Source organism: Natator depressus, chromosome 3 (assembly GCF_965152275.1).
Source record: "Natator depressus isolate rNatDep1 chromosome 3, rNatDep2.hap1, whole genome shotgun sequence".
Lineage (NCBI taxonomy): Eukaryota > Metazoa > Chordata > Testudines > Cheloniidae > Natator > Natator depressus.
The window spans coordinates 199,780,238-199,805,885 of NC_134236.1; the positions used below are offsets into that span (position 1 = coordinate 199,780,238).

General features: G+C 42.3%; 1 protein-coding gene across 3 annotated transcripts in view; it reads left to right on the forward strand.

The window, feature by feature from the left end:
• The window catches only part of PAK5 (p21 (RAC1) activated kinase 5), a 187,053-nt gene that overhangs the window by 38,072 nt on the left and 123,333 nt on the right, over positions 1 to 25,648 (forward strand). For 2 of the 3 annotated variants that reach the window (XM_074949660.1, XM_074949664.1), the window contains exon 2: positions 8,655 to 8,779. Coding sequence is in view for 1 of the 3 variants with exons in the window: in XM_074949662.1 (XP_074805763.1) it covers positions 18,607 to 18,649 (43 nt within the window). In the remaining 2 variants the exon portion in view is untranslated. Of the gene's footprint in view, positions 1 to 8,654; positions 8,780 to 18,576; positions 18,650 to 25,648 lie in introns of all 3 variants that reach the window. The other variant, XM_074949662.1, reaches the window with a different exon arrangement.

The window sequence follows — 25,648 nt, forward strand, 5'->3', positions numbered from 1 at the left end:
TTTGGAACCCATGACCCTTGCCTAGCGAGTGCTACTTAGTTGATGGTGAGTCCCTCCATCATAGCAAAAGGCCAAGTACAGTTCCAAGCACAGTTCCCATAATCAGGGTAATAACAATTTATTCTTCCTGCCCCAATAACAGAGACACTGGGGATCCCACAGCAGCCGAAGTGACCATTTGGGCAGCTATGGCCTCAGTCTAGGCGGCGTGGGTGTGCCTATGCAAATGAGATCAGCCCCTGAAGTTTTTTTTTCCACAACTTGCCACACCTCACCACCAGATGTCAGGGTGGAGCTCATCCTGACACTGCTTACATAACTGTTGCTAGGAAAGTCCAGTCTCCCACTTTCAGGAGCTTCACTCTTGAGGTTGTCAGCTTCATTGTTCCTTAGGAGCATAGATTTTGATGGAGGCCATTGTTCCAAAGAGCAAGATGCTCTCTGAGCTATCTTGGTCCAACGCTATAGAGGGTTCTCAGGATTAATGCTAGAGCTGGTCAGAATGTGGAGTTGGTGAGGGAATCTGCTCAATTTTTAAAAAAATTAACTTCAGTTATTTTGTTGTAATTTCATTTTAATTGCAAGTTTTCTGAGTAACTATAATTAACACAGAGACCATGAATGTGATCCAATATTCTGTGGGGAGTGGAGCAGCGGGGTGTTGTGCTCTCAGTGGATCAACAGGAAGGATGGCTCAGTGGTTAGCGTGCTACCCTGCAATACCCAGCCAATGTCTCAAACCACAGCACTTTTCAGCAAAAGAGAAGCTTCTGGCAAGAGTCTCAAAAATGGCAGCCTCATTTAAAGAGGTAATTTTCAAATATATTTCCTTTCCCAAAATGCAGGCTTTCTTTCAGTGCTTCCAGAATGTCTTGCTCCATGAATGTGATGAATTCTGTGTATTTCATCTTGTGTATAGCTGCCACTGTTCAGAGTGGGCATCCTGGGGGTAAGGGGGAATCGATGATCTGGGAGAAGTTTGCTACCAGTTCCTCACGCAGGCAGAGCTGAGCTAGCTTCTGAGGTGGTGCAGAAGCAGCCAAGGCTGATAAATTGATTTAGGGCCTGGATAAGTAGTTCAGGGCAGGATATAGCCATCACAATGCCGGAGGAGAAGTCGTCTCTCTTAGGCTCTGTCATAGGACTGTAGAAACATCTTAGTGTCAGTCCCTATGGGTCTCAAACCCAGGTCTTTGGGAGTCATCACACTCCAATCCTCCACCTGGCAGCTCACACACAGCAGCTGGGACTGGAGCCTTTGAAGCCCAACTGAGGCACCAACATGGCCCCTGCACTCTGATTGGGAGAGCTCCAAGGCTTCTGACTGGGCTGCAGCCTCTATTTAAGACAGAGGAGGAACCAGGAAGTTGATTGTACAACTGGGCTTCATTCTGCCATGGAGTGCTAGTCTGGTGTTTACCTGTTTCTGCATGCTGATCCTGGCCTCTTGGTATCCTGACTTGGCCTGACTCTTGGTAAATGGCTCTGGATCTTGCCCTCTGCTATGTCTCTCAGTTCTCGTCGGCTCGTGTTCCAAACCAGCCTGATTCCTGGTAATTGGCTCCTGGCCCTTGGTCCATGCCTGATGCTGGGCAAAGGCTACCCATACCCTAAGCTACCCATACCCATACCCTAGCCCTGTCAGTCAGAGTTTATCTGTATATGTTCATGTTTCCCATCAGTAATGCTCCAGTTGACTTCCTTCCTACTTCATCAGATGGAGCTCATCATGGCAGTGGGTGGTGGAAGGAGAAGAGACATTTAGGTGCAATGTGTTAATGATAGTAGCTACTGTATCTCACCAGATCCTCCACTACTTCTCCCAGATTAAAGATTCAGTTTTCTGAGGCTTCTTAGAATATATTTAGGCAAACCAAGTAGTCATAATTCTAAATATAATTAGGCGGAGGAGTTGTTCCACATTTGAAATGCAAATGCCTAGAACAGAGGCAGGATATTGTGCAGCATTGTGTTAGGCAGATTGTATGCCTGTAAAGGAAAATGGCATCTGTTTTGCTCAGGCCAATGGCATGAAAGTTAAATGGTAAGAGGCATTTCTCCTTCATTTTGGAAAAGGAAATGTATTTGAAAATTAACTCTTTAAATGTAGCTGCCATTTTTTACCCTCTTGCCGGAAGCTTCCCTTTTGCTGAAAAGTGCTGTGGTTTGAGACATTGGCTGCATGTTAAACCAGTGTAAGATGCCAGACAAGTTTCCATGCTGCCTTCACATTGGTTTAAAGAGCCCCCAAATAAACATAGGGCTCTAACCCAGCATTATCAACCACTGAACCCTAGTGGGGGTGGGGAAAGGATCACCAGACCAGCATCACTGCTGAGAGGAACAGGGGGACATAATTAAAGATTGAATGATGATCTGAGGCTGGCCCATGTGAATCTGAATTTAAAGGGAATTCAAGGCATGCTTTTTTGACTTTGATGTCTCGAATTCAAACACATAACAGTGTGTATTGTACACTCCTCCCCTACTCTCACATACAGAAGTTAGTTATTAGAGAGACAAGGTGGATGAGGTGATACCTTTCATTGGACGAACATCTGTTGGTGAGGATGTCAGACTTTGAAGCTATGAAGAGCTCTGTGCAGCTTGAAAGCTTGTCTCTTTTACCATCAGAAGATGGGCCAATAAAAGGTACTTACCTCAATCACCTTGTCTCTTTAATATCCTGGGAGCAACCAAAAACAAGATGTTAGGTTATGTCACTTTATGAACTACCAGAAGGTGCTCAGATACTACAGTGACAAGGGAGGTGTAAGAACCTGCATAGAATAGAATGTTCCAGCTCCCTATAAGTTCCTGGGCAGCTAGTGTTCGAGCCAGTGCTTCTGCTAAAGTAACATTTTTTTTGCTGTGTAAGCAGGTTAGACATCTGCTCTGATCTGTCGCTCCTTGGAAACTTTTTCTTGTTTCTTGTTTAATATAAAAAATACCTAGCATTTTGTTACAGAAAGCCAGACCACTGCTTTGTGAGTCTTGAATCCACAACATTCACAGTAATTTGTGAAGCAAAGATACAGTTCCTCCCAGCTTTGGTTGTGGGGCTCAGTCTTGCATCAGGACTTGGTCGCATGCCCAGCGTTAATGCTAATGTGCACAACTGTGAGATATAGGAATATTACAGGCAGTCTCCTGTGAGATGTTAATTTGTGGTGTTTTGCCTATCCTGAGTACTGTACTATCAAGATTGAAGCTAAAGATCTCATGGCAAGATTTTTGTGGTCGGTTGGCTGGTTTTTGATGTCAGAGGTAGCCCAGGGTCCAAACCAACAAATCTCAATAAAACAGGTTCTCAGGGAACTAGATGGCTCAGGGAACAGGTAGTGGAATACAAAGTCTCTTATTGCTGCTTTGAATGTGATTGAAAGTTGTTACTATCTGATGGCTGTAAAGCGGCCTTTGTGAAGTGAGTTGCTGACCTCAGTCAAGTGGGTAACAATAGTGCTGCAATTGGCAGTTTTGTTGGCAGTCCCAGGTGAGAGGGCATGGAATGAATGGGCATGGGGATTACTGTCATTTCACACTCTGGATCAGGGATGAGACAAAGAGCCAGAGACAAGTTATGCAGTGGGAAAGCTTTCACTGTCCCTGCTTGTGCTTTGGATTAATGGCTTAGAATGATTTCATGAAGATGTAGAAACCAAAGAGCTCTCAGTGTTGACATAATGAACACATCAGCCACTATGTGTCACCTACAGAGTTGTTGCACTTCCCGTTCCTAATATCTTTGTAAAAAGCACCTTGAGCATGAAAGCCATATAGAGAGAGCCACCTCCTTTTCTATTCTTTTCTGTTTTGCCATGAGAGTATATTTCATGGTCTAGTAAAGCATTGATTCATAACTTATTGATACTGTCAAAGTTTTAAATACATCTTCTGGGGATATAATGTACCATCTGAAACTTTAATTCTCTATCAATAGAAGTGAACAGATATTTTTAGGCTGGGAGTTTTAAAGAGTCTTAAGGAAGTTAGGCATCAACTCCCATTGAAATTCAGTGTTAGTTAGATGTTCAAATCCCTGCTCTAATATTTCCTCCCTTCCTACTACATATTAGTAGTATTTATCTGTATTGTGGTAGTGCCTAGGAGCCCTAGTCATGAACCAGGATCCCATTGTGCTGTAGACACACAGAACAATGCACCTATCTAGATAATTTGCGAAGTGTACACTCTGGCTAGAAATCGCAAAACATCGCTCAGAGGGAGGAGTGACGCAGAAACACTCAGCTCTGTAGCCTCGGATTGCTCGTAAAAATATAAACAAAGCAGATGCTCAGTTAGAACATTCTGAACCATTTCAAGTGTTACTGTTAACTGTGAATTATCTGAGGACCTTTAGTATTGGCATCTGTGGCTTCTACCCTCTTCCACAATGATTCTCATCTGCTTGCCTATGCTAAAGATCTCCAATTGTTTGTTACAGAAATTAAATGAATGAACTCAGCACCACTGTAGCTGCCCAGGGAATTATTTTTGCTTTAGTTTGTTCCCATCTAGCTTTTAAGGGTGAAATTCACTCCAGGGCAAGGGACACACAAGTTCCGATGCATCACTTAAGACCTCATCAAAGTGATTCCTAGGGCCTTGAAGTGAATTTTGCCCTAAGTACATAGGGTAGACAAATAAAAATGGTAACCTCAAACTAGTTATTTAATGGTGCATGGTAATTTTTGTGTATGTGCAAAAAGATCTTTAAGACAAGATACTCTTTACATTTGGAAAAATAAAGTCTGGAGTTACATTGGCATGACGAGCAGAACTTGGCCCACAGTTTGAACAGAAGCTTGTAGGATTTATTTTCTGTGCTTAAATATAGGCCAAGATCTGAGTTAAATTTCCCCTCTCATTCTCAAAGCCTAACCACCCGTGGTCATCTTTTCAACTCTGAGATGCATAGCCCAAGCATATCAGTGTCACAAGAGGAAAAGCCATGCAGTGACCTCAATCCATAGTAGATCTCCTACTGATATTAACAGGAGTCGTGTGTAAAAAGCAAGGGCAGCTCCAGTTGTTTCTAGCCCATAAATGATCGTTCTGGTCCTTCGCTACTGGTCTTTTCATAGTGTCATAGAGTTTAAGGCCAGAGGAATGATTAGATCTCTAGTCTGACTACCTGTATATCACAGGCCATTCATTTTCACCCATTTACCCCTATTTTGAGCCCAAAGACTTTAATTAGGCCAAAGCATTTCAGTCCTCAGGAGATTAAACTCTGTCTCACAGGCAGTGAACAGAAGAAACCAAGGTGCCAGCAGTGCCTGAAGCCCCTGCAATGGCAGGCCATTGCTGAGGTGAGAAATGCCCAGATGACCCCAGCTGGTGAACTACACCCTATGCTGTAGACAAAGGCGAGAAAGCTCTAAGATCCCAGCCAATCTGACCTAAGTGAAAATTCATTCCTGACCCCCAAACTGGTGATTATTTGGCTGTGAGCAAGACACACCAACCAGGCATCAAGAAACTGGCTTCTCTCAACCACCTCAGAGCACTGGTCTAGCCATGTCCAGTGTCTAATCTTCAGCTGTGGCCAATCTCTGATGCTTTAGAGGAAGATGAAAATCCCAAAATACAACTTGCCAGCTATGCGTTGCATGTACAGAACTCTCATTAATGTGAATGGGACTTCTGTAAACACATTAATAGAGCAGCCCATTGTTCTAATTTTCATGTTTTTTAGCTATTTTTATCTCTAAGCCGTAGCTTATCAAAGAACACCACTAACATTTGAAATCAACACCTTCAAAAATTAATAAGCAGCACGAGAAAACCATCTTTTTACTGTTGTGTTGGAAAACAAATTGTACATGCAGCACGCAGTTAGCCACTAACATATTTACTTAGTAAGTGTACTTTAATATCTTTTCACAATTTACCTTGTTAACAGAGAAATAAAATTTAAGTTGCTACCATGAAACACTCATCATCATCTTCCTGCAGCAACAAAAGTCTAAATGTCAAGACTGGTTGGCAAACACAAGAGTAAGTTCCAGACAGAGGCTAATAGTAGAAGTGGAATCTGGCCCTTGCTCAGGCTTCATAATAGCTGTTCTGGTCATGCTGAAGTTCCTTTGGGTGAAGGTTCTGTGTGGTCAAAGAGATGCACCATTTAAAAAAAAATCACAGTGAGGTATGAGTGATACGCTATTCAGAAGAGTAAAGCCTTCCCCATGTTGTTGTGGGATGGGCCGGAGCCAGAGAGGCCTGCTCTTTCACTGAATCCAAGGAATTTATTAAAACATGTCCTGTAGGACCACTTGCTGCCTGATGCCATTGAAATTCCAATAGCCTTAGGCCTGTGGATGCCAAGGCATCAAAGGTCCTCAGCAGGCACTGATTGCCAAAATTCCCAAGTCCGAAAGTGAGATAAAGCATCAGCAAAACAACTAGCAACCCATGGTACACAGTGTTCTTTAACTGAATTACTCCATGAGTAGGACAAATTCTGAATCACATGATATTGGGCAGGTGAAATCCCCCAAAGGCAAGAACCACAGGTTTCCACAAAGAAGCTCCGAGATGTGGCTCGTCACCCAACCATCACTTGTCCCAATCGCAGTCTTTACTTGGGGAAAAGTCGATGCTGATCTTAAATTACCTGACACAATATGAGCCCTTCAAAAACCAAAGTGATCAAACTGTAAGTCTGTGGGAACCTGTGTGTTCAGCTGTTCTCGAAGTAAATCAAACCAGGTAGGCGCCTCTCCACTTGGAATTGTAGCTGTGGCTGGAAAAACATTAGTTTACAAGGTTAATGACCGGGAAGAAGAAAAGCCAACCTCACTTTTCTAGCCATTCAGCAGTGACTGGCTGATAAATGTAAGAAGTCTGGAGTCTAGACAGAAAATTGTTCCCCTTAAACAGGGTGCTCGGAAATATTAGTGGGGAGAGGTTTCACCGAGGAATTTTTTAGGAGTGAATCTAGTTGCTGGTGGTGTCAATTATCCCTCCTCTCGTGTGTGTGTGTGTGTGTGTATGTGCATGTCTCTATCTTTTATTCTTCCTGTCTTGTTTCTCTATTTGTCTGTGTCTCTCGCTTTCCCCACAGACACTTGAGTCACCCACTGTTTTTCTTCTTTCAGGCACACTAGAGATTTGTACTTTAAGATTATAAAGTGGATTATGCACAGAATCTGTGTACTGACTGTTTTGATGCTAATTACGTCCTTTTTTAATTCTGCTCCTGCTTCATGTGCCTATCATCAAAACCGCTTTGCAGATGGCCAATAATGACAGCTTGATTTATGTTGAGGAGATGATGGTTTCTGACTGTCAGAACTACTCTTTTAATCTCAGCTGGCTAACAGCTAAGAATTAAGCCTGAGTGTATAATGACAATATGCATTTTTCCAGACTCCTTCAGGTCTGACTTATTGTATTCAAAAGTAGGTGCATTTGCAGCATACACAGCTGGGCACATCTGTGCAGGCAGGCACACCTCTTTCAGGTGCCGACACCTGCTATGCAGATGTAAGAATTTATCAGTTGCGCTTAGATTCATAGATTCTTAAGGCCAGAGGGGACAACGAGATCATCTGAGTGATCATATTCAGTTCCTTGTTCACGATGATCCTGTTACCAGCCTGCCTGTGACAGACCCCTAGACCCTTTTCATAGTCACTGCTTTCTAGGACAGTGGTTTTCAAACTGTGGGCCGCGATGCAGTACTGGGTCGGGGGATGTAAGGCACTGGGTCGCGGCGGCTGTTAAAAGTCCCGGTGGTGTTGCTTTCCGGCTAAGGCAGGCTAGTCCCTACCTGTTCTGACACCACGCTGCGCTCCGGAAGCAGCCAGCAGCAGCTCCAGCTCCTAGGCAGTGGGGCCACAGGTCTCCATGTGCTGCCCCCGCCCTGAGCAAAGGCTCCGGACTCCCACTGGCTGGTTCCAGCCACTGGGAGCTGGGGGGATCGGTGCCTGTGGGCCAGAGCTGCACGGAGCCGCTTGAGCGCCTCTGCCTAGGAGCTGGACCTGCTGCTCGCCGCTTCAGGGCTCAGCGCGGTCCGCAGTGCCAGGAGAGGTAGGAAGCCTGCCTTAGCACCCCCGCAGCGCCGCTGGGAGCTGCCCAAGGTAAGCCCGTGCTCCAATCCTCTGCCCCAGCCCTGAATCCCCCTCCAAACCTGGAGCCCCTTCCTGCACTCCAAACCCCTCATCCCTGGCCCCACCCCAGATCCTGCACCCCCAGCCCAGAGCCCTGCCCCCCTCCTGCACCCCAAACCACTGCCCCAGCCCAGAGCCCCCTCCCACACCATGAACTGCTCATTCCCAGCCCCAACCCACAGCCCTCACGCCCACACCCCAACCCTCTGTCCCAGCCCTGAGCCCCTCCCACACCCCAAACCCCTCATCCCCAGCTCCATTGGTTCACGGGCATTAACAATGTTCTTCAATTGGGTCACCAGAAAAAAAGTTTGAAAACCACTGTTCTAGGATATAGTCCTCCTCCCCTCGCATTCTGTAGATATGACCTGCATTCCTTGTTCCTAGATGTATAACTATGTATTTGGCTGTATTAAAACACATTTTGTTTGAATGGACCCAGGTTACCAAGTGGTCCAGATCCCACACCATCATTGTTTACCATTTTGACAATCCTAGTGTCATCCACAAATTTGATCAGCAATTATTTTATATTTCCAGATCACTGATGAAAATGTTGAGTAGTGTCAGGCAAGTACCAATTCCTGCAGAAAGTCCCTGGAAACACCTCCCATTGGATGATGATTCCCCATTGATGACTGCTTTGAGCTATTAGAGACATAAAGGTGGGTGCAGTAATTTCTTTTATTGGACCAACTTCTGTTGGTGAGAGAGAAGCTTTCGAGCCACACAGAGCTTTTCTTCAGGTCCCAAATTGTTGCTATATGTATGGTCTTGTGTTTGTCTATATTGAGGGACATTTTGTTTGAACGGGTCCAGCTTACTAAGTGAACCAGATTGCTCTATACAACTTTCTTGTCCTCCTCATTAATTACCAGTCTGCCAATGTTTGTCATCCATAAACTTGATCAGCTGTGATTTTACATTTACTTCAGCTTGTAGGAGTTGGATCTTAAAGTGAATTTGCATGTATTACTCATTCAAAAGGAGGCTGGGCTGAGGCCCAGCTGAAATGTACCCCCTTACATAAATTAGAGAGGGCTCAGGGCTGCTCTAAACCACACCCAGCGGTTAGACTTCAAGTGGTCATTCTGGCAGCTGAGCATTGCCAGAGTGCGGAGACATTGAGTGTTCCACCGGGCGCTACCTGAGAATCCCCAATAGCCAGGTTAAGCCAGCCTCTTTGCACTACCAGAAATCAAACTTGTTTCTCTTTAATGGTAAAAACTGACAAAGCTATAATGTAGTTTCGTTTGAGATTGTCCTACCCATTAGGTCAGACTTCCTTATTTTGGAGCCTCCCACAATTTTATGTCTATTTTATAATCCATCTGACAGTACCCTCTTCTCCTGCACAGCTCTAGCAACTACATTTCCGGCCAGAGTTGAGGTGAAGAAAAATTCTGTGTGTGAACTGCATTACAAAAATGTATCTTGTAAAAGATAAAATGTTACTTTAATATAAACATCTCTTGAAGGAACCTCTTGTCTACCCTGCCTTTTGTACCATCCGTTAAACATGGGGCCAAATTGCCTGCTATTGTAAACTGGTGTGTTTCCACTGATGTCAGAGCCAGGCCAATTTATACCAGTAGAGAATTTCCCCCAAGGTTTGTATAATTGAGGGAGTAATGCAAAGCTTTGGTTTTCTTAATGGTTTGAAAAAATGAATGAAGGAAGTTTGACAGTACTGAGCTGTTCCTGGTAGAACTTTGGTTAGGAACTTAATAAACGTAGGTATTTTCAAGACATTTTAAAATGTGCTCTTCTAGTTTGGCAGCTGAATTAAAGTTCAATTAAGTCTCTCTAACCTTGCTGCAGGGAAAGCTTGGGGACCATTTGTTGTTTTAAATCCCTTTACTTTTCAACTGTCAAATTCAATTCAGGGAGCATTTACAGTTTCATTGGAAAGGTGCAATGGTGAGAGAAAAAAAACTGTTCCAGAATCAGATGAATGATTTTTAAACGCTCAGGTGTTACAGTCTAATCTTCATAGTCCTGTGGACAGAAAGTATTATTGGGAGTATTTTCTTATCTCTATATGCAGGGAGCTACATGTGCAAATCTTCATGCCTCAGAGTGAAACTATAACCCAGGCGATTTAACCCATAGACTTACACCTGTGTATGCTTTATGGATTTACATGTATAGGCAGATTTGAGACTTTTATTTTACACGGAGTGGGCCCTTTGAAGTCAATGGAGGCCTCTTCATGGACCACGGTGGGTTTGGATAGAGTCTGTTGTGCTGTCCAAAATGTTTAGACTAGCACAGGCTTTTCATTTAAAGGCCAAACCTCTGATTTGTTTGTGTGTTTTGCTTTGTGTTTGTTTTTTATAAAGATCATTGGATCTCACCCTCCTTCCCCCATACCCTCTTGCCTTGCCCACCTTCCCATGGGCACTCACCAGTGTAGAGGAAACAGGACAGTGGCTATGCAAGGCACCCAGCACACGTAGAAGGGAAAGCCAACCAGCATTAGGACCCAGGAGGTGGCATCCAGCTGCCAAGGCAGTCGGGGCCTCTATTTGGGGGGGCAGTTTCCCCCCTCCTCCCCCCCAAAAAAAACCTATGATCAGGGACCCCAGCTGATGATGCTGGGCCAAATCATGCAGAGGGGAGCAGATGCTGCTGGGCCCGATCCTGCACTGCCCCATTTTTGTGACCTCACCAGCTCCGCACCCTGGGTGGCTGGCCCTCTCGCCTTGCCCTAGTTATGGCCCTGGTCAAAAGTGACCGTTTCAGAAACAACACCATAGATTAAGAAGTGGTTACGGCTTAAATAACATAATCATTCTCTTACCTATTGGGGAGAAATTCATTCTACGTTCCACTGGGAGCAGAGGAGGCTGCTTCAAGTTCATACTGGGCAACCCTACGCCTATCGTAGCACATTGTGCCCCAGTCTGTTGGATTTCTCACTGCTGTAATAACAGAATTAGAGCAAGCCCTACAGAAGGAAAATTATGGTCTAGTGGTTAAGGTACTAGCCTACCACAGGAGAGCGCAGGGTTCAACTCTCTTCTCTGCCACAGTGTGATCTTGATCAAAACACTCAGTTTTTCTGTTCTCCATCTGTAAAATGTAGCACTTCCCTATCTCACAGGGGGTCGTGAGGCTAAATCCATAAAATAGTGTAGGGTACTCAGGTACTATAGTAATGGAGGACTTATAAGTACCTAAGAGAGATACTGATGCTAAATGCATTTCCTGGGCCCTCTGAATCAAGGCGACTATCACCCTAAGTGAAATTATTTTATTTAAATCAAGCTTTAAATACTTCTTATCCGATCAAGTACTGATATGACTGTGGCATTCATGTAGTGCAGAGGCCCTGAATTTCACTTTTGGCCCATCAAAGAAAAATTGGTTGAGTTAAGTGATTTTTTTTTTGTTTGTTTGTTTTTTGACACATCACTTTATATTTTTCATTTCCTGCCCTTTAGTTTCCACGGGGCTTAGTGAGCATCTCGTAACCCAGTAGCCATTTTTCACCTGAACGCTGACAACATTTTTCACTCATACCCTAATGTGAAATGTATGTTTAAATAACATTTCAAATAAACGCAGGAGGCTCTAGGTAACAGATGAGCCAGCTGGAGACGTGGATGCGTCATAGCTGGAAAGATCATAGATTCGGGTTGTTGTTTTTTTTAAATGTTCCCATTTCTAACAAGCAACCAGAAGGACCTGCCCACAAGACCGTATTTATCATCATAAACCAAGCTGTTGCAAAATATCCAAGGCAGGCAGTATATAGATTCCCATCCCCGGAAATGAGCTTGTTATAATAATTTCTGTCCATTTTCTGAAGCATATTATCAAAATTGATATTTGCTCTCAAAGTTCTGTAAAACTTTCAGTTGTTAAGTTGAGGTGAAAAACATTTTGGAAGGTACAGCTGCAAGTCTGCATATTTTCCTCTTTTTAGCTCAGTCAGAATGGTTAATGGATAAAACATGAATTCTTAAGGTCATATCTGGTCACCATTTCACATACTGGGCACCTGCTGAAGTCAGTAGGATGTCTGAGCATAAATCAATGGTCCTTATTGATCACAATCTGCTGTCACCCTTACTCACCATAAGCAGTGCTTAATCAAATACTCCCATCAAAGTCAATGGAAATTCTCCCATGAACAAATATCTGTGAGTAAGGATTGGGGCCTAAACTGTGTTTCACCTTTTGTCACCTTGAATCGGTTTGAGGGATCTTACAGAATGCAGGTACTGGTTCTCGGCCTAATTCTAGCACCACAGCACTGACAGATTGGACAAAATGCAATAGACTACAAAATGGCAAGGGATGCCCAGCATGAACTATAATGCAGACTGAGGAACCTTGTGGCCCATCCTTCTGCTGACATCCATGTCAATCCTCCTGTTTTCTTCAGTAGGAGCAGAATCGAGTCCCAACATGAATATAGTGAGGAGAGTCCCTCTTACAGAGAACTTAACAGTCTTAAATAGTAAAGGGTCCTGTAAACTCCATGCATAGACATGGAAATCTAGGGAAGCTTCCAGGCGTGGAGCACATCTGCAGTAAGACCGTCAAGACTTTCTATAAGATATTGCACTAAACCACTTTTGAGGCATAGTTGGTCCTGATATTCAGCCATTGGCCTCTGTTAGCCCATGCACAGATATAGCCTTGCATTTTTCAAGTGAAAACGCTTCTGTGTTCACCTAGCTTTAACATATGCATTTGCACAAGTGTCCCAATCTCACTTTATAATCGGACTGAGGAATCGGTCTCGGAAAGACAAGCAATGCTTCAAGACAGGTTTCAGCGTAGCAGCCGTGTTAGTCTGTATCCGCAAAAAGACAAGGAGGACTTGTGGCATCAAATAAATTTGTTAGTCTCTAAGGTGCCACAAGTCCTCCTTTTCTGAATGCTCCAAGAGTTGTTCTCTCAGAGCGGGGCCTGTAAATCATTAGTATGCTGCTGCTCTAACAGTGCATACAATTTAGTGTAAATAGTTTCATTTTGAATGATTATTACCATACCTGGCACAGCTGAGACACATTGACCACAGCAGTGACTGCACTAAGCAGCCCGCAGGTTGTAGCCGTATCCAGTACAGTATCATCACGAAGGCTTGACCATCCTCTATCGGAGAACCTCGGAAAGCCAGAGCACTTGAGATTTCTCACGTACTTGACAACTGCAGCTTGTCACAGATGTGTGGCTAATACTGAGATAAAGAAGCTGTGAATGATACAGGTTCATACATTTGTGAGAAATCCATTCTAAAAAAATTACAGCCAGCATGAATACTTGAGAAAGCATCAATCTGACACTATATTTACTGTCTGAGTCCATAAATCCTTTGTGTGCATGGAAATTCTTTGGAAATGAGTATTTAAAAAAGAAATGAAACATTGGTGTGAACATGTAAAAGCTCTATTTAATGATCCTCTACCAATATAATGGTTGGTAGCTATAAACCCATGAGAACTGGCATGATTATTGCCTGACTGGCTTATCTAATGAAAAAGGCATTTCAATTAAACTTGTCTGCGCCTCAATTTACATGACGCATTCTTGGTATTAGCCCTTTTTACACATGTAACTGCTAGAGGAAAACGTGGGAATTTAGAGTAAAATTTTCAAAAAAGTCTAAGTGAATTCAGATCCTAAGTCCCATTTTCAAAGGACAAGTGCCTAAGTCCCACTGGTTTTCAGTAAGACTTAGGTGCTTTTGGAAATTTTACTCATATTCTAAATTTGACCCATCTCACTTTCTGGTTATAGATACACACAGCTTTCATTAGTGTTGATGGAGTAACACATGCATTCAGCTAAGAATTCATATCCCTCTGTTTAGTTCACTTTAAGGACATGATCCTGTGAAGTCAGGCACTCCTTCGCTTCAGTGGGAGTTTTGCTTAGTTTGCTTGTGACATTTATGAGCCTTCTGGATCAGGCCCTAAGTTATCGCTAGAGAAGTCAACTCTAGTTGGTTTCATATTTTTCTTCATGAATTGTGTCCTAGACAGAATGTCAGATTGCTTGCAGGAAACAGCTCTTTGGGGGACTAGCTGGTTCCAGGCTTATTTTGCAGAGTCCTGCTCTGTAATGGGTTTGTGGATAGAAGGTTAGAGCTGGTTTAAAAAATGCATGTCTTTTTTCAATGGAAACCTGAAACTGAAAGAAGTAGGGTTTTTGTTGGTTTGGTTTTTTGTTTGTTTCACTTTTGGTTTTAAAAAATGCAGCTTTAAAAAAAACACGTGTGTCCCGTCCCCCCGCGTTTTTTAATGAAAGCCAGAAATTTTTACCAAAAATATTTTTATATTTCCAGTGGAAAAACTGGAAAATTTAGATCAAAACAAAAGATTTCCACCAAAATGTTCATTTTGGTTGAAAAGTCACTTAGTGTTGGAAAAAACAATTCAATGAAAAAATGTCCAACAGGTCTAGTCCTCCCAGCACCGGGTGTCATGCCTCGCTGAGTTACCACTGCCTATTTCTCAATCTCCCATCCTTTATGTCTGTTCTCCGTTGTTTCCTTTTGCAGTTTTCTGTTTCTTTCCTTTTTTTTTTTTCTAATTGCCTCTTGCACAGCTGGCTCCTCCCTCTCTTCTCTGCCTCCACTCTTCGCTCTGCCTCCTTGTTCCTTAAGTCATCTGCGGCTGGCAGCTTGGCTGGATGTGGGAGGAGGGCAGGAGTGTCCCTTAGCAGCTCAGTGCTGAGTTCCATGTGCTCTCATGGCCCCAGTTGCATAAGAGATGAGCCTGCAGCAATGTACGTGCAAACTGCTCCCACCCTGGGCTGCATTTACAGTCAGTGGCACCTGCCGCTGGGAGAGACCATTTGCAGAAGGCATCCGACTCCACCGATCATTTGCTCGGCTCTGTCTCCCCCCCAGATAAGCCTGGTGTGCCAGGCCCTGCTGGTAAGTGTTGGCTCCATGAGTTGCTAATGGTATACAAGGCCTTTGACTTCTAGGTTGCTGGTTTGGATTCTGGCAAGGTCAGTAGCGACTGTCAGTGGTTCCCATCTGATGGCTGTTGATAGAAATAAGTTTGGGAGTCTCAGTTCAATCCCCGGAGGACACCAGCTGACCACTGTCAAATATACCACCGCGGCTGGCATTAATTGGCACTCCTGTGGGCAGACAAGTGAAGGATGGAAATTGAACTGCCCCCTCATCCCCAGTAGTTGTCTCTTTGGGCCATGACTGAGAGACACTGGCAGAGCATGTGGGGAAGCCAGCCTTCATGCAATCAGCATTGCCCCTGGTCTGTAAGGACAGGACTTCTTTCTCTAGGATGGTGATCAGGCCAAAGAAACTAAAGGATCTGGGGAAAGGATCTGGTTAGACTGGGAAGCAGGAGAGAGAGAAATATGAAGTGGAAAAGAAGAACATACTTGTTCTGGGGTGACACATATACAAATAGTCCCAAGCACCAGCTTCAGACGGTCTGTAACTCAGAACTGATGGTGTTGTTACAGAGACAAGGTGGGTGAGGTAATATCTGCGATTGGACCCACTTCTGTTTGCGAAAGACAAACTTTCACGGAGCTCTTCTTCATGTCTTTTACAGCCTTGTTTTTGTACACTTCATCACAATGTGGACTCAGACTTGGAGGAGTCTGTTAACCCCCTCTTCTTCCCTCCTAAAATAGAGCTGATTAATGATCAAATGTTGGCTACTGTGTATGTTTGGCAACTTTCTAAATAACATGTCTAATATGCACATGCTGTAAGTTGAATACCAAGGGCCAAATTACACTTGCAACTCCCACTGGTGTCAGTGCATTCCAGGCATGTATTTCCAAAGGCAGAACTTAGCCCCATGCACCAGACTGGGAATGCCCTTATTCACCTCACTGGGCAAATACTCACACAAATAGTCCCTTTGACTTCAATGGCACTACTCTTGTGAGTAGCTGCTCACTAATGTCCATAAGGGCTGCAAGTCTTGCCCTAATTGTGATCTGTTGAGAGAGTGATATGTGCATTGACACAGATCAAAAGCTGTGCTTTAAGACACCCTCAAGTAGCGCACATGTAAAAGAGCTGAAATTCTATTCTTAGTGCACCCTGGTGACCCCGATTATATTTGCCATCCCCCCATTGCAACGGACTCTAAAGAAGGGGTGATCTAGGATGTCAGAGTTACTGCAAAACCTGTGTACTGTGTGCTGATTTAAAGGTGATGCCTTAATTTACATTTTCTTGTTTCTCTGAATGCACCATTCCTGTTGTCACTAAGTGTAATTGTTGCAGATTGCTTGCTTTGCAGGTGCAAATAACTGAACTTGCATATATGGATGTTAAATCAGAGGCCAGGTTTTAACATGTCCCTTTGCTCCCTCAATAGATCACATTATTTCAGAATGTAATCTATGACTCTGTCAATGCATAGATCAAAAAGCTGTGTCGTACAGTCCTCAAGTGGAGTACATGTGGAAAAAAAGCTGGAATTCTATTTTCAATTAATTCTCAAAAATTCTTCCATCAACCTACCCGCGTCTGCACTGGGAGTTAGGTGAACCTAACTACTAAATCATGCAGGGCGTAAAATTTTTCAGAGCCCCAAGTGACCTCGCTAGGTCAGTCTAACTTTTAAGTGAAGAACAGGCCTTAGGGTGAAGATAAACTATCAGATCTGCAGACTGAAGTGACAATGAAATCATTCAGTTTGGAACAGCATGTTGACCTGGGCTGGCAATATCAGCAATTCTCTCATTTTTTATAGTTAGTTTTATTTAAGTGTAAAAAAAAAGAAAGTAGTAATTAGTTACTTATTTCGCTTTATGCATTTATTATTTGTGTCAAAGTAGTTTTATAGGAATAGTTTTGGGAGTGCAAATAATTGTGCCCCTAAAGAAGACCATTTCGATATGAATCTAAATTTGTAGGCACAATCAGGGAAATCAAATGTTCAGACATCTAAGGCCCTGATCCAGTAAAACACAAAAGCATATGCCTAACTTTAAGCATATGAACAATCCCCATGAAATCAACACACATGATTAAGAGCTTTGCAGGAATTAAGCCTAGAAGATCTGATTTGCTGGTGCAAATAATTGAGCTTGCAAGTGTGCATATTAAATACAAGTCCATTTCACATCCTGGAATAAAAAACTTAAAACAAATTAGAAAATCTATATATCTATGATCAGTCCAGTTTTACAAGATGCTGTGTGCCGTCATCTCCCCCTGAAATCAAGAAACCCGAAGCAGCATGAGGCCCATGACTTTTGCACATAAAGGGCAAGATCTTTATGTAGTGTAAGTTGGTACAGCGCCACTGAAGTCAGCAAAGCTATTCAGATTTACACCAGGAATGAAATCCTGGCTCCATTAAGGTCAATGGCAAAACGTCATTGATTTCAATAGGACCAGGATTTCACCCTAGATGAGGAACTGGCACAATATATGTTTTCTCTCACCTCTCCTTTCTCCTTCACTCATTTTTCAGTACCACTCCAGATGGTCTTTGGGAAGGCAGCTGGTACGTAGTGTAAACCTCATTGCCCGCGTTGGATAACCAGGCCACTATTCAACAACAAATAATTTGAAACAGCAAAAAGCGTTTCAGGCTGAGCTCTCTTGACATTTGAAGCTAACAGATCTGCTTATGAACTTGTCAGATAGATTTTTGGTAAGCAGACTGGGGCTAACATTTTCAAAAATGCCTTGGACCCTTTTTGAGAAAACGATGTAGCCACTTAAATCCCGTTTGAAAATAGGATTTAGGCTCCTCATCACCGAGGACGAGATTTTTCAAAAAAAATATTTCGGTGCCTAGTGGCATTTTCAGAAGAAATTAGGCAGTTTTGAAGATTTGACCCCACATCAGGAGCACTAGCGCAGCGGGACCATTCCATCGTGAGTTTCAGTTTTATTGTAGTTTGGTGGGGGTGGGGGGAGGGAATAAAAGTTCAGTTGTCAACATTTTCAAACTTGGATAGCTAAAGTTAGACACCTAAATAAGTGGTCTGGATTTCCTGGATGCTGAGCCAAGTTCTGGTTTTTTCAGGTGAAGTGAAATTCATATCCTCAGACTGACAACAGGGGGCAAGGCAGGAAGTAGGAGTTGTGTCACTTTTTGTGCCACTTGCATAGTGTGGTAGAATGACTAGCTCCATGTAAATAAGGACCTATGGCCCTTCCTCCAACCCACTCCTCTCGCCCTGATTCCACGTCGGTCTATGCAGGGCAGCCTGCCACGCCCACTCCATCATGCAAAGAGTGCAGAGGCCCCCAGGCATAGCTACTGGTCCCGCAGCACCAATGCAGTGATTGTACCAGGATTGTGATTGTTTAATTAGATGTGAACAGGAAAACTGCTGAGAACAGCTTTACTATATTTTAGACCATGTGTGGCTCTGTGCTTCTTCCCTCTGTTCTATTTCAGGTTAATTTAAAACTGCTGTGAATACAATTATGTAATTAATTGTTTTGCCGCCAGTTTTCCCTGGGAACTTTTCAGTCTTTGTCTCCTTGCAGCTAAACATCAAAATAACTGATCAATGACAAATGCACATCAAAACAGAACTCTGCACGTCCATGAAATTCAAAGGTAAATATGCCTTCCATATTGACAGTACCGCAGATAGCAGCAAAGGCAGGAAGTGATAACTATTATTTTAAATTGACAATATTCTGTAAGAAGCATTGAGCACAGACAACAATCTCAAAATACAAAGATAATTATTTTGCATAGAGATAAAAGAACATCTAACCTCTTAAAGAGCAAAGATAATTTCTAAAGATTGAAAACATTTTCACAGAGAAATTAATTTTTCCATCTCAAGAACTACAGGTGCTAGCTTTTTTCTGCTTCTTCAATAAGCTCTAAGAACATAAGAACGGCCATACTGGGTCAGATCAAAGGTCCATCCAGCCCAGTATCCTGTCTTCCAACAGTGGCCAATGCCAGGTGCCCCAGAGGGAATGAACAGAACAGGTAATTATCAAGTGATCCATTCCCTGTTGCCCATTCCCAGCTTCTGGCAAACAGAGGCTAGGGACACCATCCCTGCCGATCCTGGCTAATGGCTATTGATGGACCTAGCCTCCCTGAATTTATCTAGTTCTTTTCTGAACCCTGTTATAGTCTTGGCCTTCACAAAATCCTCTGGCAAAGAGTTCCACAGGTTGACTGTGCGTTGTGTGAAAAATACTTCCTTTTGTTTGTTTTAAACCTGCTGCCTATTAATTTCATTTGGTGATCCCTAGTTCTTGTGTTATGAGTAAGTAATACTTCCTTATTTACCTTCTCCACATCAGTCATGATTTTATAGACCTCTATCATATCCCCCCTTCATCGTCTCTTTTCAAAGCTGAAAAGTCCCAGTCTTATTAATTTCTCCTCATACGGCAGCCGTTCCATACCCCTGATAATTTTTGTTGCCCTTTTCTGAACCTTTTTCAATTCCAATATATCTTTTTTGAGATGGGGCAACCACATCTGCACGTAGTATTCAGGATGTGGGCGTACCATGGATTTATATAGAGGCAATATGATATTTTCTGTCTTATTATCTATCCCTTTCTTAATGATTCTCAACATTCTGTTCATGTTTTTGATTGCCACTGCACATTGAGTGGATGTTTTCAGAGAACTATCCACAATGACGTCAAGATCTCTTTCTTGTGTGGTAACAGCTAATTTAGACCCCATCATTTTATATGTATAGTTGAGATTATCTTTTCCAATATGCATTACTTTTCATTTATCCACATTGAATTTCATCTGCCATTTTGTTGCCTAATCACCCGGTTTTGAGAGATCCTCTTGTAGCTCTTTACAGTCTGCCTGGGACTTAACTATCTTGAGTATTTTGTTTCATCTGCAAATTTTGCCACCTCACTGTTTACCCCTTTTTCCAGATCATTTATGAATACGTTAAATAGGACTAGGCCCAGTACAGACCCCTGGGGGACACCACTATTTACCTCTCTCCATTCTGAAAACTGACCATTTATTCCTACCCTTTGTTTCCTATCTTTTAACCAGTTACCAATCCACAAGAGAACCGTCTCTCTGATCCCATGACTGCTTACTTTGCTTAAGAGCCTTTGGTGAGGGGCCTTGTCAAAGGCTTCCTGAAAATCTAAATACACTATATCCACTGGATCCCCCTTGTCCACATGCTTGTTGACCCCCTCAAAGAATTCTAGTAGATTGGCGAGGCATGATTTCCCTTTACAAAAATCAAGTTGACTATTTCCCAACAAATTATGTTCATCTATGTGTCTGACAATTTTGTTCTTTAATATAGTTTCAACCAGTTTGCCCGGTACTGAAGTGAGGCTTACCGGCCTGTAATTGCCGGAGTCATCTCTGGAGCCTTTTTTAAAAATTGGAGTCACATTAGCTATCCTCCAGTCATTTGCTACTGAAGCTGATTTAAATGATAGGTTATAAACTACAGTTAGTAGTCCTGCAATTTCACATTTGAGTTCCTTCAGAACTCTTGGGTGAATACCATCTGGCCTTGGTGTTTAGTTTATCAATTTGTTCCAAAACCTCCCCTAATGACACATCAATCTGGGACAGTTCCTCAGATTTGTCACGTAAAAAGAATGGCTCAGGTTTTGGAATATCCCTCACATCCTCAACCATGAGGACCGATGCAAAGAATTCATTTAGTTTCTCTGCAATTGCCTTATCGTCCTTGAGTGCTCCTTTAGCATCTTGATCGTCCAGTGGCCCCACTGGTTGTTAACAGGCTTCCTGCTTCTGATGAACTTAAAAAAAAATTTACTATTACTTTTTGAGTCTTTTGGCTAGCTGTACTTCAAATTCTTTTTTGGGCTTCCTAAATATATTTTTACACTTCATTTGCCAGAGTTTATGCTCCTTTCTATTTTCCTCACTGCTGCTTTTACTTTGTTGTTTAGCCATGGTGGCTCTTTTTAGGTTCTTACTGTGTTTTTTTAATTTGGGGTATACATTTAAGTTGAGCCTCTATTATGGTGTCTTTAAAAAGTTTCCATGCCGCTTGCAGGGATTTTACTTTTGGCACTGTACCTTTTAATTTCTGTTTAACTCACCTCCTCATTTTTGTATGGTTCCCCTTTCTGAAATTAAATGCTAGGGTTGGGCCGCTCTGGTATTTTCCCTGCCACAGGGATGTTAAATTTAATTATATTATGGTCACTATTACCAAGCGGTCCAGCTATATTCACTTCTTGGACCTCATCCTGTGCTCCACTGAGGACTAAAACAAGAATTGCCTTTCCTCTTGTGGGTTCCAGGATTAGCTGCTCCAAGAAGCAGTCATTTAAGGTATCAAGAAACTTTATCTCTGCATCCCGTCCTGAGGTGATATGTATCCAGTCAATATGGGGATAGTTGAAATCTCCCATTATTATTGAGGTTTTTATTTTAATAGCCTCGCTAATCTCCCTGAGCATTTCACAGTCACTATCACCATCCTGGTCAGGTGATGGATAATATATCCCAACTGCTATATTCTTATTATTCAAGCATGGAATTACCATCCATAGAGATTCTATGGTACAGTTTGGTTCATTTAAGATTTTTACTTCATTTGATTCTACGCTTTCTTTCACATATAGTGCCACTCCCCCACCAGCACAACCTGTTCTGTCCTTCCAGTATATTTTTTACCCTGGTATTACTGTGTCCCGTTGATTATCTTCATTCCACCAAGTTTCTGTGATGCCTATTATATCAATATCTCATTTAATACGAGGCACTCTAGTTCACCCATCTTAGTATTTAGACTTCTAGCATTGGTATATAAGATGATAAAGATGAATGAATCAGGCGCCATTTCTTGATGTAAATGGAAAGTTCCCCTCTTCAGTAGGCTTTGCAGCAGGCTCATTGAAGCACCGAGGAAAAATTCTGACAATACTAGAAACTGTGACCGGAATACCTGTTTTCTACTAAATGTTTGTATTGTTAACTGCGAGCCCTAGGGAAGGCACTATAAGGAACTGAGAAATCTAGCACTCCAGTGAACCCCTGTTTATTGCTGATTAAATTCATCGTCAAAGTGCTGCAGTAATGAGTCATGTGGTTATGAATCCTGCCAATATAATTTACATTGCAATCAAGTGGGCGTTAACGTGGTGCGATTCTGGAAGGCTCCTGAACAAGTGGGCGACATGAAAAGGATCAAAGGCATGATCCTGGAATAAAAAGTGGGAGCGGAGGGGTTGAGACACACCACAGGTCTCATCCTCCATTCCTCTTCACCTTGTGCAGCCTTTTAAACTGGTGCATAGTGGGTATCAGATGCTACCAGGCACACAGGGCACACAGCTTAAGGAGAGGAATACTTGGAGCCGGATTCTCATTTACAAAAAGGACCCTTTACACAGCTGTGACAGTGTAATGGGGTCTTGAAAGCTAAAGGATAATATTAGCACATGAACAAATGGGTAGAAACGGTCCATGAATAAGTTTAGGCTAGAAATTAGAAAAAGGTTTCTAACCATCAGAGGAGTGAGGTTCTGAAACAGCCTCCCAATAGGAATAGAGAGGGCAAACAACCTAACCAGTTTTAATATGGATAAATTCACGATTGGGATGATATGACAGGGTTGCCTGCAATCGCAGGGGACTGGGCTCGGTGACCCAGAAGGTCCCTTCTAGTCCTTTGTTCCAATGTCGGAGTAAAATGTAACCTAGTTAATGCCAGAGCAGCATATACGAGCCTTTGTATAAATAGAATCAGGTCCCCATTCTCCAAGTTTTTGTTTGTTTGTTTATTTTAATTGTTTAAATAGAATGTGCAGTGTTGTGACAAAGTCATAAGAGGTTTCAAGTCTTGCAATATTTGGTGTTTTTCTTAAAGCTCCAGCTCCTGGAGTCATGTGACTAATAATCTTAATTTAATTTAAAAAAAGAAAAAAGTAAGCTTCTAGCCTTCATGGTTGCAGAGAAAAGCCTAAAAATGTGAACTACACAAGCTCACAACTAGAATGGCAAATAAAAAGAATCCCTCCTCTTTTTTTTAAAGTCTTATGATTTGTTTGAAGCCTGACTAACACTTGGGTTTATGTCCCATTCAAACAGGCCGCACAATCAGTCGAGCTGAAACTATTTTCAAAATCTGTAGTGTCGCGTGGGGCCTAGATTTCCAAGTTCATTGAATCTCTGATTTGGAGCTGATATTGACTGATTTTATTTGGGATCATTAATTTCCTTTATTTCAATAAACAAATAGTCTCATCAACTTGTCCCTATTATATGGACTAGTGTTTTATTGTCAGCGAGGGACAATATATAATTTGTTCAGAGTTGTCCTAGTTAAACAAATTAAGCCCTTTAACAACAATCCTATTAATTGACTTTGACTGTATTGCATTCATTACAGAAAGGATCATGATCATTTAATTGTAGAGAATTATTCTCCAATTCAGCAGAAACAAAACAAACAACACATGCTTAACATGCAGCCTCCAATAAGAGTTTGTTAGCACTGTGTTTAAGCATTGTACTTAATGTTAAAATAATTCTGTGATGGTAGTAATTATATGAATAACATGCTGGTAAGGAATAATAAGATAATATAACACAGAAGTACCACCATTGAAATCAAATTTGTTTTTATAAACAGAATAAAAGCCAGAAGGAGTGGATGGGCTCCAAGATAGAAAATGGATGTCAAAACTTTTACCTCTAGGTCACCTAAATCCAGACCATTTTGGTAATAACTGAAACTCTGTGCTCTTTGGCTTGTGTAAAATGAGGTTAACAGTCTCTGTCTGGTTCTGACTATATAGGTATATCGTATAGTATATATAGGTTCTGAGTACATAGTATACAACAAAAACACCCACTTTAACCTGAATCCTTGGTGGAGGTATCAGCAGTAAGGCCAAGGACTGAAGTATCTTTTCATTCCCTTGCAGAGGTGGTTTTAAAGGGCCTAATCTCTCTGCAGCACCCCCAGGAGTGCAATGGAGTCATGTATTCAGACTCTCCTCAGCCAGGTTGGAGCAGTTGGCAGCACTAGCCTAAGGACAGAAACTCAGCCCTCCAATCAAGTTCCTCTGGTGCTTCCCCCTTCCAGGATTCCAAGGAAACAAAACAAAAAGAGCTAAACAGAAAAAGGAAAAAAAAACACCAGTCCCAAATAAGCCATCAGCCTCTCTGCCTTCTGGGGGCCTTGGCCAAACCGCAATCTGTCTCAGTATCTTCTGGTAAGATAATTGTGACCACCTTTCTTTCAGGATGTTCACACAATCATAGGAGTAGGCTGTGGCCTAGACTAGGCCTCTCCCTAGGAGCTGAGGGAATGAGTGGTTGGCCTTCTTTTGAACTCTTCCTCCAGTCCTGATATCCCAACATGGTTCCATCGGGAGCTCGTTGATGAACTGAAAATCAAAAAGGAATCCTACAAAAAATGGAAACGTGGACAAATTGCTAAAGATGAGTACAAAAGTATAGCACAAGCATGCAGGGACAAAATCAGGAAGGCTAAGGCACAAAATGAATTACACCTAGCAAGGGACATAAAAGGCAATGAGAAGAGGTTCAATAAATACATGAGGAGCAAGATAAAGACGAAGGAGAGTGTGGGTTTACTACTTATCAGAGAAGGAGAACTAATAATGGATGGCATCAAGAAGGCTGAGGTATTTAATACGTATTTTCCTTCGGTCTTTTCTAAAAGGGTTAATTGTGACCAGATGCTTAATACAATTAATTTTAACAACAAGGAGGAAGGAATACCAGCCAAACTAGGGAAAGAATAGGTTAAAGAATATTTAGATAAGTTAGATAGATTCAATTTGGCAGGGCCTGACGAAATTCACCATAGGGCACTTAAGGAACAAACTGAAGCAATATCAGACCGTTAGTGATCATTTTTGCGAGCTCATGGAGGATAGGTGAGGTTCCAGAGGACTGGAGAAGGGTAAACATAATACCTGTCTTTAACTGGGGAACAAAGAGGACCTGGGAATTATAGACCAATTGTTTAACTTTGATAGTTGGAAAGATACTGGAACAAATTATTAAACAATCAGTTTATAAGCACCTAGAGGGCAATAGGATTATAAGGAATGGCCAGCATGGATTTGTCAAGAACAAATGATGCCAAACCAACCTCATTTCCTTCTTTGACAGGGTTACTGGTGTAGTGGATGGGGGAAACAATAGACATGGTATATCTTGATTTAATAAGGCTTTTGACACAGTTTAACATGACTTTATCATAAGCAAACTAGGGAAATGCGGTCTAAATGAAATTACTATATGGTGGGTGCACAGTGGGTTGAAAGACCATTCTCAAAAGTAGTTATCACTGTCAAACCTTGAGGCTATATCCAATGCAGTCCCACAAGAGTCAGCCCCGGATTCGGTACTATTGAATATTTTCATTATGTCTCACTCTACGTGGTGCCAGTGAGGCCTCAACTGGAGTACTGTGTCCAGTTTTGGGTATCACACTTTTGAAGAAAAATATGAATAAACTGGAGAGAGGCCAGAAGAGAGCAACAAAAATAACAAAAGGTTTAGAAAACCTGACCTATGGGGAAAGGTTAAAAAACTTAGGTATGTTTAGTCTTGAGAAAAGAAGACTGGGGTGGG